Genomic DNA, 23,204 nt, shown 5'->3' on the forward strand with positions numbered 1-23,204 from the left:
TGATTTTTCTTCTGTATTTTGAGTTACCAGTTGGATGTTTTCTTATGGCTCACAGGTACGCTCTGTAAGAATCCCACAGATCGGAGATAAATTTGCCAGCAGACATGGTCAGAAAGGAACCTGTGGTATCCAGTACAGGCAAGAGGTAGTAATTTTTTTTTTCTTAGCATTTTATCTCTGATCTTAATACTGAAGCTGCCTTAAGTGATTTGTCTGTGGAATACCTACTAGGGTGCAATATATTGACTGAAATTTAGATAAAATATGCTTAGAAAGGGACACAGCTTCTTACATTGTACTTCAGGGCTTTTGAAATGCTTAAAAAAATTTATTTTGGATCCACAGAATTACTTTTCTTAGGCTTGATAGTGGAAAGTCCTGACAGTCTGTTTCTCTGCTCTAGGATATGCCCTTCACCTGTGAAGGCATCACACCTGATATAATTATCAACCCTCATGCCATCCCTTCCCGCATGACCATTGGTCACTTGATTGAGTGTCTTCAGGGGAAGGTAAGAAGGATTTTTCATGCTGTATGTCTAAACGGTATGAAATTTTTGTTGTTGTTTTGGGTGGGTTTTATTTGTTTTTGGGAAGATACTGCATTAATTCACTAAAATATAAGAAGTGTTCTCCAGTTACTTCATAGCAAATGCACTTTTGTTGGAGAAGACCTACAGTCCTATAGATTTTGTCCAGCAGGTCAGACTACAGGGTAGAGTCTTGTCTGTTGCTTTTTTTTGAAACATTTCTTGTGACCTAGAATAGCAAAATGGTTGATACTGTGTATTTTTTAAAATCACACTATAGATTGTGTGGCTGATGATAAACAAAGCAAAACAGGGTACTGTCATGGCCATGGAATCCCAAGTTCAGGCATTCAGAGTTGAAACTCTTTAAAGTAACTTGATGTTGCCTCACTAATCGCTCAGAAATCCTTCAAGCTTCTGCAAATGTCTTCTCTGTAGGTGTCTGCAAACAAGGGAGAAATTGGTGATGCTACACCTTTCAATGATGCTGTCAATGTGCAGAAAATTTCCAATCTCTTATCAGATTACGGCTATCATCTAAGAGGAAACGAGGTATAATCAAAATGTCAATTTTCTGTATTTTTAAAAAATATACTTCATGTGGATAGTGAGGCTGATGATTCAGTGACTGCACTGGTTACCTCAGGTCCTCTACAATGGCTTCACTGGTCGAAAAATCACATCCCAGATCTTCATTGGGCCTACTTATTATCAGCGGCTGAAGCACATGGTAGATGACAAAATCCATTCTCGTGCAAGAGGGCCAATCCAGATACTCAACAGACAGCCCATGGAAGGTAGATCCCGGTAAGAATGTTAAGTAGTTCCTATAGAGTGTTTTCTTTTCAGTTTTTAGCCTTAAAAATTAGCTGCCTCAACTTTGCAGCTAGAACTTCCTTAGCTCACCCCAGCTGGCCACCCATTTCCATGTGTTCGGATTAAGAGGATGTCTCGTGTGCACGTGTCAAGGTTTTGGTATAGGGAAGTGCTGCAGAGAAGTGTGAAGAGGGAAGTGCTGCCCCTCTTGAGAGAAGACCTGGGGTTGCCCTGTGTTGGACACAGCCACTTCCCCCTGGGAAGGACTGTCTGGGAAGGACTGTCCCAGAGGATCACCCTGTGCCAGAGCAGGGAAAAAGCATGAGGAGGAAAGAGTGACAGAGTATCATGTTACGTGTATGTTACACAGTATGTTACCTGCTGACTGCAGCCCCTACTCCCCATTTCCATTGTGTCTCTTGGAGAGGGGAGGAAGAAGTTGGCAATGAAGGAAGAAAGTTGAGCATAGGAAGAAGATGGAGGAGAAGGTGTTCTTAGTTTTGTCCTTGTTTCTCACCATCCTACTCCATTTTTTATGGTCAAGAAATTAAATTGATTTTGCCCAAGCTCAGTCTTTCCTGTAAAAACTCTCCCTGTTCTGATCTCGACCCACAAGCTTCTTCATCTTATTTTGTCCCCATCCTATCAGTGTGTGGGAGCAAGAGAGCTCCTTGGTGGGCATCTGGCAGCCAGCCAAGGTTAAACCCACCACAGATAAGTAAAGAATGATTTAATTGTTTACCTCAACTTGCTATATGGTTGTGCTGTATCTGTTAACTGTCTGACATCTGCTTTAGAAATGCTGGGCAGCAGCAGTTACAAATGACTGTGTTAGGGAGAATGGCTAAGTTTTATGCTGAGGTATTAAAGGAAAATCAATCCACAGCTTTACTCCTGCCTTATAACACTGCTGTTGTGTTTTTGACAACATACTTACTTGTTCCACCAACAAGAACTGATGGGTTTTGCAACTGAACTCAAAAGTTGAGGTGTTTTGCTTTCCTTTTTCAAGTGATGGTGGCCTTCGTTTTGGAGAAATGGAACGAGACTGCCAGATTGCTCATGGAGCTGCCCAGTTCTTGAGAGAGAGACTGTTTGAAGCTTCAGACCCTTACCAAGTCCATGTCTGTAACCTCTGTGGAATCATGGCAATCGCAAACACAAGGACTCACACCTATGAATGCCGGGGGTGCCGGAATAAAACTCAGGTTTGTGTGGTTTTCAACAGCCAGTGTTTCTTTTTTTTGTGGGTAGGAGGAAATACCCCCTGGGTGAACTGGAGGATAGGGAAGTGAATATTTAAAGAAGCACCAGAACAATTGCTATTTTAGTTTCTTAACTTTTTAAAGTGTTTATAGTGTCGGAGTTAATTTGGATTTTTCCTTATTAATTTTACAGTGGTGTCTTGTCACTTGGCAGGAAATGCTGTTCAGCTGTTTTGCAGTGTGGAGTTTTCAGAGATTTTTAAAAGTAAACGCTTGAGAGCCTATTTTTAGAAGGAAAACTCAGAATAAACAGGAATTTAGAGCCATCGCCCTTGTGACTGTCCCCAGGAAGATATTTAGGCTTGCAGAGTGGGATCCCCAGGGGAGGTCTTTTGTGTTGCACTTTTTTTAATTAAAAAAAAAAAAGCTCAGAAGTGTGTCAAGGGTGAGTGGCAGCACAGATAAAAATAGCTGCCTTAAACAGGCTTGTTCTTGTGCTAGGGACTGGCTGCTGCAACTCTTAACAATGGCATTGGGGTTACTGCAGAGATGTGAGCTGGAAATCTGAACCATGTTCACTGCACATCAGGCACACATGTTCCCTTGTTAAATGGGCTCTTGTTAAAGATCAGATCCCTTGGCTGCAGGTTTTATCATTAAAAATGTGTTCTGGGGAGCTGCTGTGTAGCCTCCACAGACAGTCTCAGCTTCCCTCTTGCTTGGGTACTGCCTGTGACCAATTCTTCCTAAATGCTTTCATGCATAACTTCAAATTGAATTTGAGCAAAAGACTCGACAAGTTATTTGTGTGGGGGGTGGTGGAAGTTGATGCTTTAGGAGTCCTTATCACAGCCTTCTGAAATCTCTTTCCAGATATCTTTGGTTCGAATGCCCTACGCCTGCAAACTCCTCTTCCAAGAACTGATGTCCATGAGTATTGCACCTCGTATGATGAGTGTTTAGCCTTTAAAAGTGTGGTTTTTAAAAAACAAGGAGACTGAAGTGCTCAGGTTTTGTTTTCTTTGTGTAGGTAGCATTTAAAATAGTTATACTCATCTGCTATGCTATGTTCAAAGGGGGGGGGGTTTATTTCCTGTAAATAGAATTAAAATTTGTAATCAAATCTGTGAATCTCTTTATTTATGTATCTGTGAAAGAAGTTTGCAAGCAAATTGGTAATTGAAGAATAAGGGAATTAAGAGGGGATGATTAGTGAGCTAGAAAAAGCCAGAGTTTGCAGCTTTCCAAAATACTCATTTAAAACTGTGCGTAAGTGAAAGTCCTCACATCACAGCTCTGCACCATCATCTGTGGAAAAACAAAAACATGTTATGCTCTGTACTGTTCCAAAGGTTAATATCACAACCTGGGCAGTAGCACAGTGCCTGAGTTTCCCAACTTCCTCTTTTTCTTTCTGTCTTTCCTTCCTTCCTTCCCTGCTCCAGAACTACAGCAGCAGGGGGCTGGTAACAGCTGGCATTTTTCTGTGCTGACATCACCTGGACATGGGACACAGCCTCCCCAAGGGCATACTGTGTAGCTATGATGTTGGACAGTTTGTTCCATTAAAATTATCAGTTGTGGGCTGGCAGCTTACTGCTTAGCTACAGCTTGCTTAGAGGAGAGTTTTTCTACAGCTGAAAAGAAGCAGCTGTAACACGTGGTGTCAGAAAGAAGCCAAGAGGCAACCTCTGTGGTACTACAACCTTGCAGCAGAGTTGCTGTGAGAGGGGAGTGAACATCATCCATTCTGGGGTGTGAGTGTGCTGCTTGTGGCACAGAGCTCAGTAAAACTCAGCTTCATTCACATCCATAAATAAGATGTTTGAAAAGGGATTAGAGACTGGCTAAGGAAGCTTAAACCAAGTTCCTGTGTGTAAGTGATACTGGGATTCATCTTATTCTCTTATTTCTATGCCAAGTGCTGCTAATAGTCTCCTAAAGTCAGTCCCTGCCTATTCAGGGATATAATGATATAGAAAATGAAGCCTCTGAGATTAAAACTAAGGATTATGTCCACACCTGGATTTGGACAGCACAGTGTTCCCTAGGTGGATGCTTTGTTCCCAGTGCCTCTGCCTCCAGCATTGTTACAGTTACTGTACCAGCTCTTTGGATTGATTCCAGAGCAGATGTGGCCATGGTTCTAAGCCAGCCTCTTTGCAGCTGCAATAATTTGCCATCAGGGTTACCTGGAGAAGAGGACCTGGGCTTGGAAAGTGGCTGAAGGGTAGAGTGTAAAGGCTTTAGGTCTTGCCTAAAGGCCTTCTGTGGCACATCTGCCCCCTCCCCAGTCTGACACTCCAGCATGCAGAGAGAATGGAAGTGGCTGGGATGTTTGCAGGATGGGGAAGAATAAAGAGGTGCAGGGACTTGGCAGGAATTTAAGTGCCTGAAGTTCCCTCTCTGTCCTGGGGCTGCTTGTGCCAGTACTGCTCCTAGGACAAATGGGCATATTTGGGAGCATCCAGAGTATGCTGAAAGGATGATACAAATTTAGGCCTGGAAAATCACTGGAAGTTGCTTTGTAAAAACACCAAATGGTGTTTTAATTTGGTATCTTAATCTCCAGTACTTTGCAGCACTTTCAGGGCATTATTTAACAATTCTGTGAGAACTCTTAACAGCTGAGAGCTGGGAATGTTTTGCAAACCCAGTAAAAGCTGCATATTAAACTGATATTTCTAGGGTGCATTTTTTCCCCAGAAAACATTCAACTTAGGAGGCCCTTTTGTATCAACTAATGGAGAAAACTGATAGGGAAAAAGCAGCCTACATGTTCAGCCACACAACCTACCTTTGGTCAGGGCTATTTCATGCAGAGTTTCCACAACATGGATTTTTGCAGAAGCTGTTGCCTCTCCTTTGGCATTTGATGCATGACACTCATACTCTCCAGCATCCTCTTTGCTCAGAGGAGATATCTAGGGAAAGAAACACACACCCCATTCCCCAGTTCAGTATCACATGAGAGATGAAATCTCTTTAAAGGTAGAACTTGTTAATTGCTTGAGACAATGAGATGAACAGAGTGCATGAAGTAGTAGCAGTGATTAACCCCTTTGGACTGCATGACTTCTGTCTGCCCTGAACAGGCTGGTTCAGATTGCAGTGGCTCTCTCCAGTGAGTTTTGGAACAAGCTCCCCACTCCTGTGGATCAGCCTAGCCTTCTACTGCTAGGCCAGATAACATGCACCATAATATTCCCTCCTTGTCTTTGATTGTTTCCTTAGTTTGGAGATGTGTCAGAGCATTTCATGCTTAGTAAGTGGAGGGAGGCAAGAAGAAAAAGCCTTCCTGCAACACGCTGCTGCATCTGGTCAGTCAGTTGAGGAAAATCATTAGCTCAAACCTTCCTTCTCTTTGTTTCCTCCTGTTTTTCCAAGTGGTACAGGAGCCAATGCTCTAAGCTGTGCTCCTGGGCTGTCTCTGCAGTTGGCAGCCATCATACTTGCAATTTCCTTGCTTGAAGGCAGGGGAGCTCCTGATATGTGGCAATCGATTATCCTGCAGGTACTCCTGTATGTAGCTCAGGAGGGCTGTGGAGTGAGAGCTGATGGCTTCTGGGTTGTGCTATTTTGATGTGCTTCATGGAGGAAAGGGCAGTTCCTCCACATCTGTAAGGGCTCCTCACTTCTGGGTGGGTCTTAGGGATGCCTTGTCTCTGTACTGATTCATTCCTGCATGTGTTGACGGTCTCCTTCCCACTAATGGCTGTAGGAAAGTAATGATATACAGGAAGGAGATCTTTGCCTAGTTTTCTCTGATCATAGAATACATGCTTTTTCTGCACGCTAAACAGCAGTGAAAATATGCAGTGGGCTGGGCACAGAGTGGCTGGAGAGCAGCCAGGCAAAAAGGGACCTGGGAGTCTGGATTGCCAGGAAGCTGAACATGAGCCAGCAGTGTGCCCAGGTGGCCAAGAAGGCCAATGGCATCCTGGCCTGTACCAGGAACAGTGTGGCCAGCAGGTCCAGGGAAGGGATTCTGCCCCTGTACTCAGCCCTGGTGAGGCCACAGCTTGAGTACTGTGTCCAGTTCTGGACCTCTCAGTTCAGGAAGGAGATTGAGGTGCTGGAGAGGGTCCAGAGAAGAGCAAGGAGGCTGTGAAGGGATCTAGCACAAGTCCTGTGAGGAAGGGCTGAGGGAGCTGGGGCTGTTCAGCCTGGAGAAGAGGAGGCTCAGGGGAGACCTCATCACTCTCTACAACTCCCTGAAAGGAGGTTGGAGCCAGGGGGGGGTTGGTCTCTTTTCCCAGGCAACTCTCAGCAAGACAAGAGGGCACGGTCTCAAGTTGTGCCAGGGGAGGTTTAGGTTGGATATTAGAAAGAATTTCTTTACGGAGAGGGTGATCAGACACTGGAATGGGCTGCCCAGGGAGGTGGTGGATTCTCCATTCATGGATGTTTTTAAGAAGAGACTGACGTGGCACTCAGTGCCATGGTCTGGTAACCACAGCAGTAGTGGATGAAGGGTTGGACTTGATGATCTCAGAGGTCCTTTCCAACCTGGCTGATTCTATGATTCTATTCTATGATTCTAAGACTAGAACCAGCAGCCATCCTTACCCTTCCTGCCTATTTCACAGAAGTTGTTTTCCTCTAAATGACCCACCTGTCACCCTGTGTCTTCTGTGCTGTTTTTTTGTTCACGAGCTGTTTGCAAACTGCACTGCACTGTTTGTGCATATGAAAAGCACTTACGAGCACCCAGCCAGTCACTTCGTGTTTCTCAGGGCCTCCTCGGGTCTGGATAGCCAAGTTTTCCCGATCCCCGGGCAGAAGCTCCATCCTTTGGACACCATACTGTCCCCGAATTATCTAAACAGAAAGGCAGAAAGGGGTAACAGTTTGGAGGATAACTTACACTACAACTGTTAGGATCTGTACTGGGTTAGTGCAGGGGTGTTTTGGAAGCAGGGTGGGCACAGGGATGGCTCCTGTGAGAAGTTGCTGGAAGCTTCCACGGTTCCAATTCTGGCCCTGCCTCTGCCCAAGCCAAGCAGATCTGGGAAGCTGAATGTGCCCCTGGGAGTGAGATACTCAAGAAAAGGAAAACGAAATTGCAAAAATGTAAGGAAAGAGACCTGCAGAGGAGAGGAGGAGGTGAGAGAGAGCAATGTCAGAGAAGACACCAGGAAGCAGTGAGGAAGGAGGGGGAAAGGTGCCCGAGCAGAGGTTTCCCCACAGCCCGTGGTGAGATGGCGGCTGTGCCCCTGCAGCCCATGGAGGAACACGGTGGAGCAGTCCCTGAAGGAGCACAGTGGGGTAAATGTGGATCTGTAGCCCCTGAAGTGTCACGAGTGGGCAGATGTGAAGCAGCAGCCTGTGGGGGATTGCAGAGAGGGGCAGATGTGGCTCTGCAGCCGTGGAGGAGCCCGTGTCAGAGGAGGTGACTGTTCCTAAAGCAGCCGTGACTCTGTGGGCAGCCCGGGCTGGAGCAGTTCCTGAGGGACTGCACCTCACGGGAGGGACTCGTGTCCCAGGGTTTCCTGAAGGACTCTCCCATGAGAGGGACCCCGCGTTGAAGCAGGAGTGAGGAGTCCTCCCCTGAGGAGGAAGGAGCGGCAGAAACCCCGTGTGGGGAACTGACCCTGAACCCCCCCTGCCCGTCCCCTGTGCCCTGAGGGGGAGGCGGCAGTGAAGTGACCCGGGACCAGGGGAACAAGGTATTCAGATCTGGCCAGGGTTTCTCTTTCTCCTTGTAGGTTATATTAATTCTTTTTTCCTTCCCAAGATGAACCTGTCTGGTTTTGTCCATTACTGGGCAATGCAAACCTCCCTGTCCTTGTGTCTACTAAGGAGCCTTTGAGTGGATTTTCTCCTCCCTGCCCCACAGTGTGGGTGGGGGTGAGCGAGCAGAGGTCTAGTTGGTACCGACTGGGCCTGAACCGTGACAGACCATCCCTGCACACAGACAAGATCAATACTCATTTTACACAAATGTATTTTGTGCAGTAGCAGCATTTTTTCTAGTGCCAGCATTTCACCCTCCCCTCCCTGTCCTGCAACCCCAGCACCCCAACTCCTCAGGGCCCACACCACCCACTCCCTGTCCCTCAGCAGGAGTGGATGGGGCAGCACAGCTTTCTGGTGCAGATGGTGATGGGCAGTGAAGTCTGCAAACATGCACCTACAGCCTCAGAACTCGTGTGTGTGTTGCCAAGGGTGTGTTTAGCCCATCAGATGATATCTGTGCTGACCAAGGAAGATTTGGCTGCCTGCAACCACCGGTAGCCATACCCTGAGACTGTTCAGCAGGCTGGAGCCTTCTGGCTTGGGACTGAAGGGACAGCAGGAACGAAGTGTTGTCCTTGTTTGGAGAGGCTCCCCCTGCAACTTCCCTGCCCATCAGGCTTTTTAGCATGGCAGCAGCAGAGAGAAGTGTCTCTGCATGTTGCTCCTGAAACAGGCTCTCCCTGCATGACCTCTCCTCTTCCCAACAGCCCTGCAGGTTTCTGGTGTCCTTGGAGGGCACAGCATCGATGAGAGAGCAGCGCTGCAGTCATTCCCCAGCACTGTGTGTTCCAAGCTCAGAGCATAGCACAGGGTAAGTGGTGCTCAGCCCTTGCTATCACCAGGTCAGGCTGTCTGTCGGCCATGAGGAAGAGGCACGAAGAGCAGAGCAGCACTGACAGTCAGTGTAAACAAGCAGAAAATGCTGCCTGGGTCACCATGCCTACAGTTTATGTTCAGTCTGCTCAGAGCTTGCTGTCTCAGAACAGAGTAATCTTTAGGCCAATATATTTTTTAATTTTCTCTGTAGTATTTTTAAGCTAGTACTCTTTCAGCTGAATTTTAAGACACCCCCCTAGTGTCCACAAACCTGTGCCATTTTGAAGAGGCTACAGGATACATGGGGTGACTCTCAGCCCTATGGCCAGCATTCTCTCCACTCCACACTGTGCCATGTCCCAAGCCAGGTGTTACCAGCACGATGCCAGAATCAGCAAGCTCCTGCCTCCCAGAGATAACTGCCCTGTGCTGTTCCTGTTTCCAACACAGATAAGCCATGTCCAGCCTCTTCTGTTCCTGCTGACAGCAGGGTGACAGCAGGTCAAGGGACATTCCCCACGTGCTCTGAATACCAGGCTCTACCAAGAGAAACACAAGTCCCACTCTGCCTCAGGATCAACAAGAGTTTAGGGAAAGTAATGACTAAAGACTAAGCAAAGCCAGATGTTTGGGGGTGGACAGAACTGCTCAGATAGGAGAACTCATTGAAGATGTGTGTTTCTAAGGAGTGATCTGCTATAGCCTTTATGCTTACCAGGCAGTTTCAGCAGGGCCCTTACCTTGTTCCAGACAAGCACAGGGGTTGGGATGCCTATGACTTCACAGCTCAGGTAGATCTGTGCTCCTGTCACATTCCAGATGTCCTTGGGAGGGGTGACAATGGAGGGTCCTGTAAAAAGGGAGAAATGTTTTTAAGCACCAGGTGACTGCAAGCCTGTGTCCTTTCTAGCCTTTTCAATGGGGACGATCACTTTGGATGGGTTTTGAGGATGAGGTGAAGGGGGTACCTGCTCAGAGCAAAGCTTGCTCATATGATTCCACATCACAGCACTTCCTTCACCAAAGCTACACATGCATCTGACCTGAAGCTGTTCAGGCTGACTTGCACTTGCCCCAGATGGAAACTCAAGTGTTCAGGTGGCTGGGCCATATACTTGCAATACTGAAGTTAGAGGTAAGATAGTGTTTGTATTCTGTTATCTCATGCTGAGCAGGACTTTACAAACTGCTGCCTCTGCTCATCATGCAGCCACCAAGAGCATTGTTGACACTCAGCTAGCATGGAGAAAAGGACCCTGCCAGGAGACTGTGGGTCTCCATGCCATGGAGAGCTTGGCCAGCTCTGCAGCATCCTTTTTCCCCTCATGATTTTAATCTGCAGCAAAGCCTGTGGGAGCTGGCTAACAGATTTCAAAGTTATGCTGCTCCTGTTTCACCTGTGGCCAATATCCAGCTGAAGGAGGCTGGCTGGAGGATGGCAGAGCTATCTTTGAGGGGGCTGGGGGATGGGATCCTGAAAGGAACCAGGTAAACGCAGAGCTCGGTTTTTTCCCAGAGGGTTTCAATCTCTGACTTAACAGGGAGTTGTTTCCAAAGCCAGATGGGAACAGAGCTGTTTTGCAGATCTGGAGATGTTTACCCCTCGGGCTGGGAAACGCTGGAGACATAACCCATATCCCAGGAAGGGAAGAATGGCCTTTTCTGTTCAATAGCTCTTCAGTGGGGCTGTTATGCAAAAAAACAGCTTGTAGTTCCCTACAATAGGAAGTGCAGACCAAAGGAGCACATAGTGTTTATTTCCACTTATTGATAGCTTGAAGAACACAGCAGCTTCTCCCCCTTGCTCTGAAGATGCAGACAGTAACAGGAAACACTCCACCAGAAGAAGACATTTCCTATGTGAACAAGTATGTCAGAGCCAGCCTGACCCAAGTCCCCGCGTAGGCCAGCCCCATAAAAAAGGGGCAGATTTGACTCCTGAAGCTCCTTCTGGGGTCCTGAATGTTCCCTGATCTCAGCCCTGCATGTGCACTCTGCCCTGCAGACCTCTTGCAGGCAGTGGGGAGCAGGTTTCACATGCATCCCACTGTACCAACACCTTCTAGCAGACAGCTGGCATCTTTTTTTCTCCTTGGGATCTGTGGGCAGATCCACACTGGTATCACCAGCCAGAGGACAAAAGCCATCTCTGTCTCAGCCCAAGGGATGCTGAGGTGGCTCCCCACTTCTAAGCAGCTGGTGTGATCCCAGCAAAATGCTCTTCTCTTCCAAGACTTTTTCTGTCCAGGAATAACAGTACAGGGCCTGCTAGTGGAGAGATGCTAAGACACCAGGGGTGGCTGTAATCCAGATTCTCTGTTACAGAGGTATCCCAGTCCTGGTTTTAACAGCAGGCAGCTGCACAGAAGCAGAGACAGTTTATGTGTGGCCCTGGGTGGTGGTTAAAACCACACCTAATGATCAGTACAGCTGGGTAACCGGCAGACATCACAACCCAGGTGCTCCTCATCTGCACAGAACTGAGAAACTCTCTCAGCTGAAAAAAGGATTTAAGCATCACCATAATGTCTCTTAATCTGTTGCTGGTTGTGCTGCTGCATGAATTGATTCCTGTGCCCTGGCCAGGATTGACACAGCCCCTTTCCCCAGTGGAAGGGTGTTGGAGTTATCCTTGCTCCAGGTGGCCCAGAGCAGATCTGTACCTCCAGGCAGTGCCCCAGCTCCGCACTTTCAGCAACACCCTGCTGGAGGTTGTTCCTTGTAGTACAGTGGGATAATCCATGGGGGTCACACCCCAGCACACTCCTGCCCAAGGTGCTGCTCAGCCCCTGCAGGACCCTGTGGTCAGCCTGAGCTATTGCCATCCCCACCATGGGGACACCTCAGGTCAAGCACTCTGCTCCCCTTCCCCAGCACAGTGTTTCCTGCACAGCCCTGCTGTTCTTTTTCTGGTGTCCCTGGAACAATAGGGACAATAGGGCACTTGGTGGCTCCAGTGGGACACGGATGTCCCTGGGCTGCTTAGCTCAACCCACATTCTGCAAGGGCCTTCAGCAGATGTTCATCTAGCATAGTCTGCTGCTGCTGCTCCAGCCATGCAAAACCTTCCCCACATAAGGTGCAGAGATTGGGACGTCCTCAAGAGCTATGTTAGCTCCTGTATAACAGTGTCCTCTTTATCACTGGTCACTGTGGCTGTCTACGAGGCAGGAGAAACACAGCTGCCCTCAAATGCCCACCTACTCCCACTGCAGAAAAGAAGAGGAGATGCTGAATCTTACATTAAAAGCCAGGTGGATTTGAAGGCACCATTATGCTCTTCCATGATCTGGCTCCATTCTTCCCTGGCTGGGAAATGGCAGCATTCAACTCACCGCTAAATTCACTGCCTGGGGTGTCTCAGTCTTGGCTGCCACTGAGTTTCCCCCTGTGCCAATGGCCTGGACACCTCTCTGCCTGTGAACATTTGCTCCCCTTGCCAGGAAGAAGTCACACCAGGATTTTTCTGCAGCAGCTGCTGGCAGGAAAAAAAAAGAGAGAGAGAGAATTTCTACCCATCTCCTGGGTGACGAGAAATTCTTCATCTTCCCAGGAAAGGGGAACCTCCTGCACAGCTCCACAGCATAGCTCTGGCTGTCTCAGCACAGCAGCCACAGCACAGCACAGCGAGAGCCTGGCTTTTGATGCAGCCCTGAACTCTGTCTCAGGATGTACATTCTGATCCAACCAGGAGGAACGTGAAACTATGCCTTTGGCTGCAAAACAAACTGAGAGCATTCACAGGCCTCCACCTCTATCCAGCAGAGCCCTGAGGCTGGGAAGGAATACACATCCCTAGAGATGCAACAGTGGCATGGGAAGAGTCAGTGTGGTCTCTCGGGGTATTTGGTTTAAATCCAGACAGCCAAAACTCTAAAGCTGGGTTTCTTCCTCCACTAAAAATAAATGAGAAAGGCCAAGAAGTCAGTAGACTTAAAGTCAAATCATGAGAGCTCACAGCAGTAGCTAGACTCCCACCACAGCAAGCTAACACCCAGGTGCTTGGCAGCCACCCAGCTTGCTGTTTGTGCTGGTCTCACTCACTCTCTCTCCCACAGTCCCCCAAAGCAGCCAGAGATAGACAGGGGGCAAGGCAACCTGCCACAATTGAGAGGTAGTGGGTGCCTGAGCCTTGCAGGGACTCCAGAGGATTTGAGGACATTCCCTCCTGCAAGCCAGCCCCCCTGCTTTGGGGGTCCTTGTGAAGGGAGCAAGGCATTCCAGCAAGGACTGGAAACCAGGCTCACCTCAAACAGAGCAGAGGACTTGATTCCTGCAGCAAGGAAGCCTCTGACCCTAATCCTACAGCCTGCATTTGAGAGGCTTTGCTTCTCTACTTGCAGCATTGCCTGCAATGGGGAACATCTCTCTGTCTGCTTCCTTCAGGATGGGGACTTGTGGGTGGCACCTGCTGATGGACAAGGTCACTGCCACCCAGGTGGCTGAGAGGTCTCTGCTCCCCACTGGGCACTGAGCTGGGGGCACTGAGGATGCACAGGATGCTCCCCAGCAGTACTTGCCCTGTCTGGGCAGGAGCTCCTTGGCCAAGAGGACAGCAGAGGCTTCTTGATGGAGATCAGCTGCTCTCCACAGGCACTTCAGGCATTTCCTCCCTGCTCTACCCATTGTTCCTAAGACAAACAGCTCTCCCTGGCCCAGGAAGGGGGTTTCTTGTAGAGCCAGTGAGCTCATTCACCCCGGGAGAGGAGCCTGAAAGTGCAAGGTCTGTTCTTCCTGCATATCACAGGGAGCTGACAGCCTGTGTTATGTCAAAAGCAGCAGCTGGAGAGGAGGTCCCATTGCTGTTATCTTGCTGGTTCTCTGCCCAGCAGCACTAGGCTATCATTTGGCATCTGTTCCTTGACACCTTTCCAGCACTGGGCACCTCTTCTCTGCTCAGCCACAGCAGGCAAGAGCTTTGCCATCTCCCAACCCACCCACCTGCCCCTCACTGGTACCTGGATGGTCTACCACAGCTCAGGGTTAGCTGATCCTCACTGATCTTCCTTCTGTGACCACACACACACAGATAAATCACAGCCCAGCAAGCAGAGCAGTAACATTCTTGTTAAACCCAAGGGGGCTATAGTATGTCAGGAAAGGCAAAAGTGGGGTACACCCTAGCACTTGTGCTTGTGTGGGAAGTCCTGACCACAAACCTATGAAGATGTGTACCTCACACTGAAGCTCCTGTGGGCTCCAGCTTGGTTCCCAGCCAGCTCTCCTGTGCACCACATTGCTGTGCCCCAGCCCCAGTGAAACACTGCCTGAGAACACTCCCTGTGAGACAGCAACTCAAAGCACAAGCTAGACACTGTTCACCCTCACAAGCTCCTGCAAGTCTGAAAATAGACCCACTCCAGTCTCCCAAGTTGCAGGGAAAGTATTTTCCTTTCAAAATTACTTTATATGGAGAAGGGGAAACCTTCTGGAAGCAGCATCTACTCATTCAGGCTGGCACAGCCTCAGCTGTTCCGTCCCAGATCAAAGCTTTGCCAGAGGAAACAGCAGATTGGAAGTGCAAGCATTGCCTGACCCTCCCCATTCCCAAAGCTGCCTGCTCCTTTCTGGCAGAGGCACAAGCCTCCTTCACATCTTTCTGAACTCATTTCCCCTCCTCCTTTAGCCTGGCCTTGAAGAGACCAAGGAGTTACACAAGGAAGCTCTGAGACATGCAGACTGAAGGAGATGCCAGATGCTAAACCTCTTGGGGACCTCCCAGACAAGCTCTATCAAGAAACTTTTCTCCTCCTGACCACCACCTACCCTTCTCTTTGTGACGTTGGCTCAGTTTTACTAAGAAAAGTGTCATTATGGCACAAGGACAACCACGAGTGAAAGCCTGGAAAAAATGTGAAAAGCTTACGTGGGAAACACAGAAACAAGACCTGGCACCATTTATGCATGGAAAAGCAAGCAGGGCTTTCAAAAATCTGACCTGATTAGACTTGTTACGTGGTAATCTCCTATTTAGTATGGACCTCAATCAACCTCAGCCCAACAAAGGATTAAACATATTTTTTTAAATACAGCATGCCTTTCCAGCAGCAGAAAAAACAAACATGGGGAGGAATTTGTTGATCTGCAATTATTCCTTCCTAGTGATATTTGGATATGCTATGATGATTGAGGATGAAGACACAGGAGAAATATGGGATCCTCCTGGGTAGTGGAGGTGTTTGCAAAGTCCCTGAGGGCGTATCTGTGATCTCCAAGACTCTGAGCTGCCAAGTAATGTATTAAACAGCTTCCCTAGTCAGATTTTAGCAGACTAACTATAAAATCTCAAGCTCCAATGAACCAAAACCTTTTCAAATAACCAAATGCCTTTTAAGGAGGAATTTACTGCCTAGCCAACAACAGTGGAAAAACCCAAAGTTACGGATGAATTTTCAAAATGCCAGCATAAAGCTTCAGCCCTAGAAACTCTGTCTCAAAATCCCAATCCACCGTGTACTGGGAGAGCAAGCACTGCACTGAAAAATATCACATTCCCCACCCCCCATGCTCCATCTGAAAGGACCCCATGGTACAAAACAAAAGGTTTAACTCCACCACCCACCTGTACAACTCTGCTCTGCCATGGACTCTCTGGATGCAGCACAAAAATGCTGGCAAGAGCCACCTGCAAATGCAATGCTTTCCTTTGTGGCTGGAGAATGTGGGCAGCAGGCCACTGCTGCAAGACCCCCCCATTCCCAGCTAATGCAAAAACTCAAAGCAGTTTCCCAGAAGAATTAGGGAATTCAGTGCGTTTCCAGCCACAGGTGACTTAGCAAAAACTTCTCTAAATCTCCTTCTCACCAGCAAAGAAGAAAGCACTCATAAATGTTGGATAATCTTTTAAGTCCCTTAAAATCCAGGAGAGGAAGAATGGGAAGAAAGAACTAAAGCAATCTAAGCCACTTGTTAACTAAAAAAGCACAAAACCAGACAAGTTTTTTTTCAAAATATGATTGGAAATGAATGAGGCTCTCTGGTGTCTGGAAGAGGTGGGAGCCTCTGAATTGAAGGCAGCTGTAACAGGAGAAGATGAGCCAGCATCAGTGATAACAGCAGTCTGCCATCTCCCAGAAGGTTTTCCCCAAAACCCCTCTTTTTGCTCTACTCTGGCAGTAGATTAAAAAAACAAAAACCAAGCCACCCTCAAAGCTCAAATATTTCTGGCAGATCCTCAACAGCTGAATTTGGATGGAATGAGTCAACAGATGAGATTTATGTTTCTTGTTTTAAAAGTGACCTGTGGAAACTCAGCATCTCTTCATTTGCAGCACAGATGTGCTTTGTGGGACACTGAAGCATCAGCAAAGCAAAAACACTGCTGGTGTAAAGTGGCAGAAATTTGGAGGGGTGTACTTACTCCTGGGACTGTCAGTCTCCCTGAGAGCTTGGCATCCATGATCCTACATCCATCAGCCCATTTTTTAAGCCCTGAGGGCAGCCAAGAAACCTTCCTGAGCCCCAGAGCTGGTAGGTGACACCTTAGCAAAATAACCCTTCTAAGAGGGATGCTGTCTAGGCTCTGGCAAGGCAAAATAATACCCCTCTGGGAGGGAAGCACAGCTCTGGTGATCTCTTTGCTGATGAAAGAGATTTAGGCCAGTTTAAGTGCTGATTGAAAAGAACCTCTCATGAATCTCCTGTTCATAAGCTCCACAGCCTGTGGGATGGATCCTGCAAGGTGCTGAGCCCTTGTCACCATAGGACAACCCCCTGCACATTCCAGACACTGGGAAAAGGCATTCCTGGAGCCACACAGAATCAAGCTGTGTTCAGATCAATGAAGTAAAGCAGGCTGTTTGACAAGCCAGCAAATCTGCCCTTCACTGAGAGAGGCCCTGAGTTTCTACCTCTGGGATGTCTTTGTAGGTAGGTACAAAGCAGTACCAGTTCCCTGGAGAGTGAAACACTGTCCTCTGATGCCAGCCAAGAGCCACTTCGTGGTACTCTGCATTTAGGAAAGAACAGGTGCTTGGCTTCCACCAAGAGAGAAGTGAGCACCATATATATCAAAGTCCTGACTGACAATGGCAAAACAGCCTGAAGACACCAACCCTGCTGAAAAAAATATCAGAGACTCCAAACCACAAGGGGTTTAAGCTGTAATGAGGCCAATGCACTGGTATTTCCAGCAGTCACAACATATCCCTCAAAGAAGGTATTTGCTGGTATCTGCTGATAAGAGAGACTCGTGGGTATTTGTCCCTTCTTGTGCTGATCAGGCAACAAGTCCAAGCCTGGTATTTTACAGCTCAGAGAGACTGTCATGTCAAAAATCCTGCTAGCTTTTTGATGGGGGTTGGTGCTTTCTTTTTCTGCCTGGCTTGAGCTGAGCCATGCAACCCTAATTCTTTATGCCAGTTTGCTTTGCATGGCAGTGGGTACCATGCTCCTCCTGCCCCAGGTCCCAGCTGTCCATAAACAGCCTTAGTGCATGCACTGCAAATTTAATTTCAGCCCAAATTGCTGAAGCCACCAACTTTGTAAGAGGCTCTTCTGAACAACTGTTTGAAGCTGGGTGATGGTTGCAGCAGAAAGCAGCAGCCTCCCCTCCTGCTGATGGGACCAGTGGAGGTGGCAGCCCTGACCCCTTCTACACCAGCAGCTTCTGCTTTGGGTCCAGGCCTGCCCTGCCTGCAAGAGCAGACAGCAGACCTGAGTGAAGCCATGCAGCCAGGGAGCAAATCCATTTTACAGGCAGTGCTGGAAAGCAGCTGGAAAAGTTCACAGCATCCATCTCCGGGATGGGCTCACGGCTGGGATTAGCTACCAAGAGACTGCTGGGGCATGAGATGGGATGTGGGCAGTGGCTCCCTGGCAGGGAGCAGGGCAAACCCAGAGCCAGCTGTGAGTACAGCATGAGGGCACAGGATGAGCCCAATGGGGAGGGCATGAGGGAGGGAAGGAGGGCATGAGGGAAAGAGGGAAGGAGGGAAAGACGGAAGGAGGGAAAGACGGAAGGAGGGAAGGAGGGAGCACCACTGCAGACTCCCTCAGAACAAATTCAGGCAGTTTTGCTGCTCTGCTGACACAGCAGCTACAGCAGCCAGGCAACTTCAAGGAGTTGGGAATGAAGTAGGGTGCCTTTTCCCAGCTTTTCCCAGCAGTCCTACATGTAACCCACTCCAGGAAGGACTGGACGGATCCCTGCACCTCCCAAGCCTAGGTATAGCAAGGGTTATTTCCTTCCTCTCAAAACTCTTCTCAGCTGTGTCTTCCTTTGCCCTCCAGCAGGATATTTTGGCTGCAATGGAAAAACCTTTTTCTGCATGGCTTCACTATTTTAGTACAAAGAACACAGACACTGGATCAAAGAGGTCTGGGAAACAAGCAGCAGAAAGAGAATCCTGAGGATGAGGTCAAGGCAAATTATGCAGGGCCAAGAACTAGTTCTTTCACTTTGCTATATAATAACAAAGAAACATCCAACTTTCTCCTAGCTGGGGGGCATCATCTCTTAGCAAGAAAAAACTGCCCAGTATTGCACAGGAAACCCTGTGACGAGCACCATGATGAATCTGGAAAACTCATCTGGACCTGCATTTGGTCAGCTTTGTCAAATACAATTTTAACAAACTTCTGTCCCCTTGGAAACATATCTGTGGTGGAAAAATTTGTGTCTGAAGGAGTGTTTTGCATGTTAAGCCTTAGGGAGCTGAGTGCTTTGTTTCCAGGTGGCTTTACTCATGCCCACAGGATGCTGTCTATGACAAATCAGTATGTCAGTCCTCCTTCTGACCCTCTGAATATGTGGTACACCTGGGGCAAACAGGGACATGAGGAGAGAGAGAGGGTCCAAAATGCAACCCCAGTCAACCAAGAAAGAGGAGCACAAATCTTTTAATTGTTTGTGGCTGATCCCTGTCTCAAATCAGAAGAAGAGGAGGTGGTTGTGGCAAGCCCCATTCACACCTTGCACAGCGAGGTGAGGCTTGAGCAAAAAGTTGTGGAAATCAAGAAAGGGATAAACCAGCATCATTTGCCCCATTTGCATCTGTCCACATCCTGTCTCCTGCTTTGCCACCCCCAGCATACTGCAGTGCTGGGGTAGGTCAGGAGAAGCATCTACTGATAAGTCATTCCCAGATGCATTCCCTTCTTCTGCCGGATGACCCATCTCCAGCTGCCTCCCTTCCTGCTAATGACAGCAAAGGCCACAGCTCTGCATTTCCTCCTCCCAAGCAGCAGTTTTCCAATAGCAAAACAAGCCCTCCCTCTCCAGCTCCACTACAACAAAAAGAGCAATCACACACTGTTGGGACCTGCTGATGGAAACATGTTTTTCTGAATCTCTTCTCTGAGCTGCTCACTTTTGAACCCAAATGGTATGTTCCTTTCAGCCCAGCAAGTGCATGCAGACATCTAAGAGGCCATTTGCCATAAGCAAGAAGACCAAGTCCTCTGTCCTCCAAAGAATTCTGTGCAAAAGCTGTCACCCAACTAATTAAAGCAGTCAGGATCCTGCCTGTTTGTTGTCTCCCTGTGCAGGATCCCACCCTGGACAGTGCCTTAAGGACATCACATTTCTATGTGGTGGGAAATGCCAAAAGCCAGAACTTCCACTCTCTGATCCCCACAGTACCCAGGTTCTTCTAGAAACCCAGAAAAGTGCTGCATCCTACAGCCTGAAAGAGGCTCTACCCTGCAGGGCTGATGGGCTGGATGGCCTCTCCTGATGTTGCCTCAAAATCTTTGTAGAGATTACAACTCCCCTCTCTCCCCACCCAATAATCCTAACAACCAGGAGGCCCTGAGGGCTACAAAAACACTTCCAGATGTCTACCACTTGTGCGGGCTGAGTCCCTGCCTCAGCTGCAAGCCAGAGAGTGATTTGTATCACCAGTAGAAGGCCCACAACACCAGAAAGGTTCACACAGACGAGGCATTTCAGTTGCAACACCACTGTTGAGCAGCCCACATCCCTCCTGATCTATTGGGCCAGAGCTCCCCAGCAGCAGGAACTGAAAGAAGAATGGCTCCTTGGAGTAACAAAGAATGGGACATTCTGCCAGTGGCTTGGTACCACATGCTCCAGGGAAGTTCCTAAACAACAGGTATTAGCCTGCAAAGGTGTCATTTGTACACTCAAAGGGACATTCTCCAAGGAAGAGATGCAGTTTGTGCATGGAGTGGCAGTCCCACGCTGTGACCCTCTTCAGAGAGCCCAGCACTGTGATGGCTTTTTCTTTTCATGAGAAAATCTCGTGGGAGCTGGTTGGTGACCTCCCACTATCCTAGCAAATGCCTCCCACAGCATCCTCCCATGGCCTAGCAAACATGAGCCACTATCAAACCCCTTTTACCAGACTCTGCCCCTGGGTCAAAACCCTCAACAGACCAAGCCAACATCCAGTCTGGGGCAGACACAGGGAAGTGCGGCCAAGGGTAGGAGCAGTAGCTTATGATGTGAGTATCAATACCTGTTTTGCTATGAACTCCCAGGTGACTTTGGGCACAACAAGTGAGAACGAAGCCCTCTACTTAAGAACATACCTGAAGCATGACCTCAGACTTCTTTCAAGCATCTCTGCTCACTTGGTCTGGACTGGCAGAGCCAAGAAGCAGCATGTATTTTCAGGCACACTGTGATCATCTCCCAGATCTGTTGGGCAGGCAAGGCTCCCTCCAAATGCTAGAGGAAGGCCCTGACAGAGGCCATGCTCTGCTCTGCTCTTCTCATCTCATTACATCCCACATTAGCCTGACGTGTGAAGCTCACTTCCCTCCAGGAGTTAATCCTATACAACAATGTTTCTGGCTAATATATAAGCCTAATGTTTTGCACAAGGTTTGTGAAAAGCCATGTGGGGCATTTAATGGGCAACATCAGAACTGCATAACCTAATCCTTACCCATGCTTTTCTTGGGAGCTATAGAAACACTTTTTTTTTTCTTCTTCTTTTTTTTTTTTTTTTTTTTTTTTTCCAAGACATACTTGGCCACAGTTATGGGAAGAAAGAGAAGGAGGAGGTGGAGGTTGTGACCCTACACTTACTGTGTTTATGAAAACCCTCCTCCACCAAACGGCACTGGCGCTGCAATGCTGTCCTTGAGACATTCAGTAAACGGCTTGCATGCTATGCCCTACCCCTCCCTTCCAGCAAAACCCACTCCTGGAAGCTAGATTTCCAGTAGAGGCTCCACAGCAGAACAGTTTCTTACTTGAGCACCACCCCTAAACAAAAGTTAGGGAAGAATCGAGCTCCTGGTTGGAAATGCAGCAAGTGCAAACTCTCAGGTGCAGCTCACAGAAAAGTCTCTGCTTGTTTTCATTTTGGACTAAAGCAACACAGTGGTGGCTTTCAATTTCTGTGACTTTCACATCCGTTTAATAATTTCCTTTTCTCACTATTTGCAGTTGTCTCCTCTGCATAGCAGCTCAACCCTTTTGTCCAGTGCCACAGTATCCCAAATTGCAAGTTGTAGGCAAACTACCAAAAGCAGAGCAGCGTAGTTCTAGCCCAGCTGAAAGCCAAGAGAGAGCGGCTAAGCTCCTCGGCACTTCTAGGGCTGCTGTAGGGTCTTACTCCAACTTTAGACAGAAAGCACGGGACGGAGTCTTTCGAGTGCATTTAAGACGGCTTCGAAATAATCTCAGCTTCACAAGTACGCACCCCGATGGGAGAAAACGGGACGAGATTCACCGGGGACCAACTTTTTCACCCTGAAGTCCGCCAGCACAGCCGGACATCGACCTCCCCGCCCCTCTCCCGTCCCCGAGCGCTTCGTCCCCGCTCCCGCCGCCGCCCCGCACCTTGCTCGCAGGCTCCCTTGCTGCGCTGGCTGATGCTGGGCTCGCCGCGGCTCTGGGCGCGCAGGCTGGCGGCTCGGAGCTGGCAGCCGCTGCTGTAGGTGAGCCCATCGCTGCCGCACACCGGGTAGCGGCTCTTGCAGAGGCAGACGCCGGGCGGGCCAGCTGCGAGGCCGATGGCCGGGACCGGGCCGCCGCCCTTGGCTTTGCGGCGCTGGCGGCTTTTCACGCACTCCAGCCCCGGGGCGCAGCGCCCGCCCGCCCCACCGCCTCCGCCGCAGGCTTCGCCCTCGCCGCGGCCGCACTGCCAGCAGCAGCCGCAGGCGTCCCGCACCCGGCCCAGCGGACAGCCCCGCGGCGGCAGCGCCGGGCACCGCGCCGGTTCGCAGGGCCCGCAACCGCCCGCCGCAGCCGCCGCCGGGGCGGGCACCGCCAGCGCCGCCAGCAGCGGCAGCAGCAGCGGCAGCAACGCGGAGGGCGGCATGGCAGCACGGCTTCGCCCCCCCCAGGCAGACACTTAAGCGGCGGCGGGGAAAACCCCTCCCCGGCGGCGCCGGCCCGGCCCCGGTTCCGGCCCCCGCCACGGCCGCCCTCCCGTGACCGCCGGCCCCCCCATCCCGGCCTCGGCCCCTCCGTGTGCTGACCCGGCTGCTCCTCGGTCCAGCATCACGCTGGTCCCCGCTCCTCACGCTCCCCGCCTGTGCTCAGCTCACAGCCGTCAGCTGCGAGGAGCTGCAGCGGCCCCGGGAGTTCGAGGGGACGGGCCGGTTTCCTTCAGGAATGGGGACGAGAGAGAAAAGGAGAGCTGAGGGTTCCTTCTTGACACAAAGTGGTTCCCGCTGCCTTCTTTAGCGTTGGCTTGTAGCGCCTGCCGGGGATGGCTACCGAGGGGTCCCCGAGGGGCTGAGTGCTGTTACCTGCAGTGGAAACTGTGAATATTCTTCGGGCAGCACTGGGTGATGCTGTTTAAGTCTGTCGGGACGGTGCCTCTGGAAGTCCAACGTCCCAACCCCCCCCCCAACGAGGAGCTGCAAGTTCCCAAACTTTTCCCAAAAGTTCTCTCGTTCTCTCAAAAGTTCTCCATGCTCTGGAGGGATTGACCTACTTGTGGCAATTCAGATGCTTACACTGAGGGAATGGGCTTCTTCCACACGCTTCCTCAGCTCCCTGGAGCCCACCATGGGACAGTCCTTCTCAAACAGCATGGCATCTGAACAGATATCCTTGGATTTCCCCATTCACCTCTCCCTGGCAGTGCTCCATGCTACTCTCCTGGGAAAAGGGCTGCCCTCATAAACAAGCACTAAGCCAAACCCAAGGTGTTTGATACCCAGGGTTTTTTGTTGTT

The 23,204-nt window shown here is 49.4% G+C and overlaps 2 protein-coding genes across 3 annotated transcripts in view; one reads left to right on the plus strand and one right to left on the minus strand.

Moving 5' to 3' along the window:
* Window positions 1-3,673, plus strand: part of POLR2B (RNA polymerase II subunit B) — a 17,395-nt gene extending 13,722 nt beyond the window's left edge. Inside the window, exons 20-25 of one of the 2 annotated variants that reach the window (XM_030449489.1) lie at window positions 56-145; window positions 404-511; window positions 968-1,081; window positions 1,176-1,336; window positions 2,358-2,553; window positions 3,424-3,668. In XM_030449489.1, the coding sequence (XP_030305349.1) occupies window positions 56-145; window positions 404-511; window positions 968-1,081; window positions 1,176-1,336; window positions 2,358-2,553; window positions 3,424-3,513 (759 nt within the window). In that variant the 3' untranslated portion in view covers window positions 3,514-3,668. Of the gene's footprint in view, window positions 1-55; window positions 146-403; window positions 512-967; window positions 1,082-1,175; window positions 1,337-2,357; window positions 2,554-3,423 lie in introns of both variants that reach the window. The other variant, XM_030449490.1, reaches the window with a different exon arrangement.
* On the minus strand, window positions 3,615-22,342 carry IGFBP7 (insulin like growth factor binding protein 7). Its single transcript, XM_030449491.1, has 5 exons — window positions 21,860-22,342; window positions 9,846-9,955; window positions 7,255-7,371; window positions 5,348-5,474; window positions 3,615-3,858 (listed from the first exon to the last, which is right to left on the minus strand). Exons 1-5 carry the CDS (start codon window positions 22,338-22,340, stop codon window positions 3,839-3,841), a joined length of 855 nt encoding a protein of 284 aa, XP_030305351.1. The 5' UTR covers window positions 22,341-22,342; the 3' UTR covers window positions 3,615-3,838.
* Between the last annotated feature and the right edge of the window lie 862 nt (window positions 22,343-23,204).

The sequence above is a fragment of the Calypte anna genome, chromosome 4A, assembly GCF_003957555.1.
Source record: "Calypte anna isolate BGI_N300 chromosome 4A, bCalAnn1_v1.p, whole genome shotgun sequence".
Lineage (NCBI taxonomy): Eukaryota > Metazoa > Chordata > Aves > Apodiformes > Trochilidae > Calypte > Calypte anna.